The following is a 7,990-nucleotide window of genomic DNA, read 5'->3' on the forward strand; positions in this document are numbered from 1 at the left end:
AATTAGCGGGGTAGCAAGAAGTATTACTAAGTCACCTAATTATAAGGTTTGCATAAAACAACAAAGAAATCACTTTATTTGTTCGCTTCCTATATCTCTCAATTTTACAAGCACCTAATTATCAACAATGGAAAATTACCACTTTTCTGATATAAATATTAATATTATATATATTAAATATATACTTACGGGTAAGAACTAAGCTTTTTACGCTGAAATATCATTTTAAAAAGAAAAAAATCGATAGAGCCCTATATTCAATAATAAATTAAGTAACTTAATTAACTTGACTAACTGTGTTAATAATAACTTAATAATTCTGATATGCATTAATTTTCTGGTAATTTCAAAATAATACTTATAACACATACAAATTAAATGGACTACTATAATTTATATTGCCTGCCAAAAAACGAATTAGTCTTTGACTTCCTTTCCTTTCTTGTAAAGGAAGTCAAAGATAAATGGCAATCTATGTGAAACAAAAGCCCATAGAGCAAATTAAAAATTATTAAAAAGGATGTCAAGCCCTGGGGTACCTCCAGTCGCAAATGCCGTAGAGAGGAAGTTGTACTAACTAGGCTGAGAATAGGTCACACGAGGCTCACCCACTCCTATCTTATATCAAAAGAAACGCCTCCGAACTGCCAGTATTGCAATAACAATTTAACAATAAGCCATGCTTTCCAACGATGCCCATATTTTACACCACACCTCAATAGCTTGGGACTAAGCCAAGATATCTCAAAAACCATTGAAGACGATGATAAGGCAATAGAATTGGTGTTTCGGTTTTTGAAATCACAAAATTTACTGACAAAAATATAACTTGATCGGAAGAAAAAAAAAAAAAAAAAAATAATCAAATCATAAAATAAATAAAATTTAACGAATATTAGCAAAATTAAATAAAATATAAATGGCGTTGATGACTAATAAAGTTTGGCGCCACTAAATAACCAAACAAACAAAACGAATTAGTTTTTAAAATACCGTAACAATACATTAACATCACATTCTTAATTCTCCCTCTAACCCTAGAGCTGACGGCACGAAATAAGATGGGTAAGGACTTTAGCCATGTAGCCGTAGTATAGATTGGATCGGTTCAAACTTTAAACTGCCAGTGGATTGAAACTTCGACAGTTCCCTGTTGCACCTTGCACTTCTATTACTATTGTGATGTTAAGATTATCAATAAAATATAAATCTGATTGGTACTAATTTTTTTATATGAATATTATGGGCATCAAAATTAATAGTGTGAGCAATGTTTATATCATAGCGAATAACTGTAATACAACAGGTAAAGGATTCCCAAACTTTCGTCAGTGAATTGTAAGTCAGGTTGTGGAGTGAAAGTTGGGAACGCCACAGTTTCTCAGACCCGCCTTATTTCATGCTGGTTACTATAGATGTGTTATTTACTAAAAACAAATAATAAATTTAACTCCTGTTAACTTACAATTGGAAAAGAAAGTCGATAGCCTCTAGAGATTCATGCTCTACTGCGATATGAAGAGGTGAGTTTCCATGGTGATCCTTGACGTTCAGATCTGAAAACAAGTATTAATTAAAAATATATAATGATTGAAACGTGAAAAATATTTTACTAATCATATAAAAACTTGATTATAATCCATCATTTAATAATAATGCAATTGGTATTATAATTACCAACTACTAACTAAAAGTAAGTAGTAGGGGAACGGCGGGCATAATGGCCAGTCAGGGTTTTAAACATTTACAGGGCTGCCAACCCGTGGATAATGTAAGAAGATTACTCGAGTCGTTATGTCAGTGGTGTCAAGAGACTAGGACAAGATGGAACTATGTCAACTAAAGTTATTACTCTTTTTCTGTTTTTTTGTTTTGTATCTTCGATCTAAGGTAATTCCTCAACTAAAGTAAACACAGTGATGTAATAAAATAGATTTTTGAAACATAATTATTGTAAAACAGTGGTTAACTGCCTAAAAAATTCAATATTTTCAGTTGAGACATGACAATGCATTTTTGATAATGCCCGTACAGGCCACTGGGTTGGGTAACCAAGGTATGGGCCATTGTGCCCGTTTACGTTGGTTTTTGATTTGAGCCACTCAATTAATACACTTTCAAAGATGCGGATTTTGCTCCAGCAGGATTCCATTCCCACCAGCTACTGCGGCGCCAACAGCAACTGTTGTAGATCAACAATTTATCAACAGGACTTCTGTTCCATAATGTATCTCTAAGCCTGAACCTGTCCCAGGTACAAGCAATTACATCCAATGAAGATCACCTTTTGCCGTCAGTACTGAAGATATTATCCATGTACCTCGAGTATCGGAAGAAAAACGTAAGAGCAGAGGTTCAGAAGATGAATTAAATAAATGAAAAAGCCCTTAAAAAAATTATTGGATAGCAGAAGGAGCTGATAAAGAAGAAAAAAAAAATTTTAAAACAAAAGATTGCCGGTAGAAAGAAAAAATCCAAGATGATTCTTTAAAAAATATTTTTTTTTTACACTTAATAAATAATCATCACAATATGAGTTCATATGATTTAAAACCATTTTACTCCTTAAGCCTACCAATCAGAACTTGATGGCCATTGTGCCATGATTCTTTAAAAAATATTATTTTTTTACACTTAATAAATAATCATCACAATATGAGTTCATATGATTAAAAACCATTTTACTCCTTAAGTCTACCAATCAGAACTTGATGGCCATTGTGCCAACAGGGGATCGCACACAATGGCCATTTGTCAAGCTTTACAGAATTGATCACATAAGTAATTTTTCTTTGTTTAGGCACAACACGAAAACATCGTATACGCACTAAAATAGTCAATTATTCTATATTCTATTCTATACACAATATTTCAAGGTGCTAGGTGGAGTTTAAGGTAACAGCAAAAATCAAAAAACCCTTAGGTTGGCCGTTATGCCTGCCCCTCCCCTACACATAAACATTAATGTACTTCAAATTTACTTATCTGGACCATTTCCTCAGTATGAAACTTCTAGAAATGACTATTTTACTCGATAATAAAACAATTTAGATCATAATATTTAACAATCTCTTGACGAACATGTGCTGTTTTTTGTATTACTTAATACTAAACGATACTACAGCATCGTAGTATATTACCTATAAAGTCAGTAACCATCGTATAAAGTTATAAAAACTAAGCTTTAGTAGTCCAATTAAAAAGTGAGTTATGTTTTTTTAGAACTTATCTGCCTCTTTATCCTCCAACGAGGTTATCGGATCTTGCGGCTAACGAGGAGAGTTCATAGTTTCCGATTTATTTACAAAAGATTAAAGCACGTGTACCTCAGTATACGCTGTACAACATAAATTTTATACAATCGCGATGGTATGGTATTTTGTAGAAGCAGACGCATTAATTGCGAAGAGCCTAACTTGTCCCTTATAAAATTAGTTGATAAAATATTTCAGGATTGTTTTGGGGGAACAAGAAAACATCATAGTTTTAGTACATAATATTAGTACCTCTGACCCGATTCAAGGCCAAAGTTTGTAAACAAGATAAGAAATGATGAATAGAAACTAGATTGAATCAATAACTGTGGTCCAGAGAGAAATTTGTCGATAGAGTCAACATTGAACAGTATTAAAATTTAAATAGATGTGTTCTAATTAAGATATTTTTCTACCAAAGCAACATCTGTAAATATACGTCAAACGTACATCGATATATAAAAAATTACGTCATTCTCAGAAATAAAAGTAAATCCACAATAATATATACAGCTGAATAGTTTGCTCGAGTACGCTTTTTTTCAGAAAGTACAAGTCCAATTTATTACACCGTTTATCACGGAAAGACTTAAGCGTCAATCAATTTAGAAAACTACTATTTAGAAGAATATATGAGAAAATAATCCTCATTAACATGCAAAAACACTGTGATAAACATGACATCATCCTTCCAGAGCAAACCAGGTTTTCGCGTGGTATTAGTTGCTACCATAATGAAGGAAAAAACTGCAAAGTGATGCAGGAATCAACATCAACAAAAATCTAGTTAAGCCACAGCCATAATATCACTTGACTGTACACAGGCATTAGTCCCACTTCATCCTAAATCATCAACTCCCGGACCAACTGGGCGACATTATTGGATCATACCTCAGTGACCGGACTTACTTAGCCCGTGTTAAAGGTGAAGTCTCAGCCTATCGTTCTATCACATGTGGCGTTCATCATGGTTCGTTCCTTGAGGTAATATTATTTACCACGTGCACTGCCCAAATAGTTGAAATGAAGAACAAATCTCCGCATTTTCTGATAACATAGCTATCTCTAACTCAGCTAGTATGAATACAAGGACAGCTATAGGGGAGGCCCAAAATGCAGCCCAATTAAGCTCCGAGACAAAAATTTACATCAATGCCAAAAAAACTGAGGTCTTGACCATTGCTTTCTCGTGCAATAAAAACTCCGAACAGGGAACCAAAACTAAACGAATAAACAATCCAGACACATACATCTTACTTACCTCGTCATAAAACTAGAGCAACTTCTCTCTTTCATTGCACACATACAACACAGAAAGTAATGTCCAATCAACACAGATAACTGCTCTACTCTCCCGAGTGTCATTCAGACTTGGACTACTAATACGCAATACAAAGCAAAAATCAGACCATCATTACAGCACGGTACTCCACTACTATACCACTTAAACTAAAAAGCGCTGAAGTCCTTTCAGCAATATAAGAACAGCATACCTCAAAAGATCTGTTGAGACATATAACCCGAGAGACGAAATATAGCTCTCATACATAAAGAACTAAAGCTGGAAACAGTACAAAGATACATCCCACGAAAAAATTTAATTCTTCGGTTATCACACCGCTTCCCTTAACCCATTATTCCGATCTCACACCCCATCCCTCTCTATGCGAGCTGGGAAGGTAGAAAGGGTCCCGTCAACCCCATTAACATTACCCTTGATCCCTTCTTCCCTCGACCCCCGTCTCTTATTATTTATCATTACTATTATTGAAATTTCGTTATTTATTTTATCATTTGTTTATTATGTTTGAGTCAATCTTCATGCAGAGTCCCGGTTGTCGGGACCCTTTCTGCCCTGCCAGCTCGCAGAGAGAGGGATGGGGTGAGAGATCGCTATAATGGGTTAGAGGAAGAGGGATGGTAATCGAAAAATTGAATGTATTCGTGGGATGTGTCTTTATACTGTTTCTAGCTTTAGTTCTTTATGTATGAGACATATAACACGAGAGATGAAATATAGTCTAAACAGATCTTCTGAAGTATGCAGTTCTAATATTGCTGAAGTGACTTCAGCGCTGTTGAGTTTAAGTAGTGTAGAAGTGGTACAGTGTAGTAGTGAAGCATTATTAATATAGAAATTTTTGTTTTTTATTTTCACATTTGTTTATTAGTTTTGTACTAACCATCTTGCAAATTCCCCTCACCTTTAGACATTAAAAAGTTCCTAAAAGAATTCCTACAGAACAACAGATAAGTATTCATTATACCCTCTAATAACCACGGCAGAAAAAGGTTAATGCTTCCATTGAATTATGATTTAAAACATCATGCTATTTAATTTATAATCTATTGTAATTATGTTTTAGAGGGATCGAATAAAAAACAAAACACGGTTTACGCAAAAGTTCAAGTATTTTAAAATAAACATTAATTTAAATATATCAAAAACTAATAATCTCTATTTTTTAAAAATGTATTAACAATCATGTAACAAGATTATATTTTCTGAATTATATAAAATATTACCTGGAACCCACTGAATAATTTCAGCAATCAAACTCGAACATCGACCAAAAATTTGTTACGTACCGACAAATGAGCGAATGGAATTTTGCCTCCGCTATAGTCGAGTAAAAATGGATGGATGAGAGTTTCTCGGAGCTACCACAGACGACAAACTTTTTATCGGCTTTTGGTTTACTGAAAAAGAAAAGTTGTTTGCTTAATTACAACCCTACGATAACACACGCGCACACCAAACGGATTGAAATCAGCTTATACCTTTCAAACTGAAAAGGTCGCCAACTATCGGCGACTTCATAATCAGGAAAAGTGGTATAGGGGTTCATGCCCTACTCCAAACACAACTTGGCAGTTTTAACAAAATATTTACAGAATTAATTATATACATTAGTATTAAATGTGAATTACTTGTATTATGACCGAAACAATTCATAAGAGTTGTCTAGTTGTCCAATTAGTAATGAACAATACATTATTTTAAAGATACGATACGGTATAACACAGAGAAAGGATCTGGAACACAAATCCATGGTATATCTCACCTTTTCAGATTTCAATAAGAAGATGAGGTAGGAAATTGTTGGAATTCTCTAGAAAGATGACAATGGAGCTTAAATACAAGAGGGGTAGTGCCATTGCCAAGGCAGTGAGCCTCAATTCCCTTTCTAAATTCCCGTGTATAATAATAAATTTATAAAATACAATAAAACGTCTAAGCAAATTTAATTAGAAAGAAAAAAATCGTAGATTTATAATTATTTATGAATGATCTATTTGTTGTATTCAATTTTTTTTCCATAAATAATGTTGAGAAGTCTTAAAAACCTTAGTTTTTAGTTAGTTTTTGAATATCGACCGTAATGTAGTAAGCTTTCCACATCTATCAGGGCATAAAGCCTCTAGCAGTAATTACATGATAAAATTTCTAATTAAACAAATTACTTAATTAGAGTAAAATAATTAATAACTACTCATAAGGTTTGAAGAACAAGTATTTTACATTCTCATCGTAAGTTTTAAATGTACGAAAATATACCTTAAAATAATACTGTAATAATTTCAAATAGAAAACATTCCAATGATTTTTAAATCGAAGATAGAAGTCAAAACGTAATCTACTATAAATCTCATAAGTTCTTTTTTTTTGCGTAACACAGACGTTAGAAGTAAAGATTAGACGTGGTGTTAATTCTAAATGATTATTTTGCGGAGTTTAGTTTAGTGAATTATCCAATGTGTGTTTTTTTTTTTAATTTAAAAATTCTATGTCCCATTTAACTTCCTTCTTTAGGACTTCAAGATCAACAAGATTCCTGAACCACTGTAGTTAATGGCATCGAAGACGGTTTGCGTAGTTCGACAGAAACTTTGGCCGGGTTAATAGGAAAAAGATATTTTAATTTAAATGTTTTAAGAACTTTTACCTAACAGATCCTTAACTGATTAACAGTCTTCCTTGAAGTAAAATTAAACATAACATAGAATAACAGACAATGCATTATAAAAAGAATAGACGACTTGAATAGAAGAACTAACAAAATAAGCTCTTTTCTATCAAAAATTTCATGACTTCACTCAGCTAGTCACTAAACAAAACTACCTCTGTTACGAAGTATAAATATACTCGTTAAAAGTTCAGTGGGCATTGTTCACTTCAATCTTGCAAAGATCTCCACTGGAAAGAGGAGGCCCAGAGGAAGAAAATTGAATAGAAAATTAAAGCAGGAAAAGTGAATAACTAATTTTAAATTGTTTATTAGCAGCAGTTCCATGTTATGCATACTTGTGTGACATCGAACTATTGTAAACACTTGTTATGCTCACAAAAGTATGGAAACATATGAATAAATAAGTTCTCTAAAACATTGAAGGAAAACTATATTAAATTTCAGAAACAAAAAACAGTATAAGAATACAAGAAGTTTCTAGACATTACTTAAGAAAAGCGGATAGGGGAAAATCAAAATGTCAATTCGAGTTAGGAAGGCCATTAGTAAACCCAGAGATAAGATTGGTGGTTTCTCGATTTGTAATTCTATAGAAAAAAAATACGAAGTAAATAAAAAAATGATTTTTTGTTACAATTCAACAAACCATTTGGTTTAACTGATTACAATTGTTTAGCAATATTTGTTTTAATGATATTTTTTAATATTTATTGATAAAATTAAAATATCTAACCTAATAATAGAATAAAATTAATACATGTATGC

At 32.7% G+C, this 7,990-nt stretch overlaps 1 protein-coding gene across 9 annotated transcripts in view; it reads right to left on the minus strand.

Annotated features, from left to right (window-relative positions):
* The window catches only part of TrpA1 (Transient receptor potential cation channel A1), a 212,471-nt gene that overhangs the window by 53,463 nt on the left and 151,018 nt on the right, over positions 1–7,990 (minus strand). For all 9 annotated transcript variants that reach the window (XM_067052051.1, XM_014431955.3, XM_067052050.1 and 6 more), the window contains one exon: positions 1,466–1,556. In XM_067052051.1, the coding sequence (XP_066908152.1) occupies positions 1,466–1,556 (91 nt within the window). The remainder of the gene's footprint in view (positions 1–1,465; positions 1,557–7,990) is intronic.

Source organism: Halyomorpha halys, unplaced genomic scaffold (assembly GCF_000696795.3).
Source record: "Halyomorpha halys isolate HHAL.00 unplaced genomic scaffold, Hhal_1.1 Scaffold1015.1, whole genome shotgun sequence".
NCBI classification, from domain to species: Eukaryota; Metazoa; Arthropoda; class Insecta; order Hemiptera; family Pentatomidae; genus Halyomorpha; species Halyomorpha halys.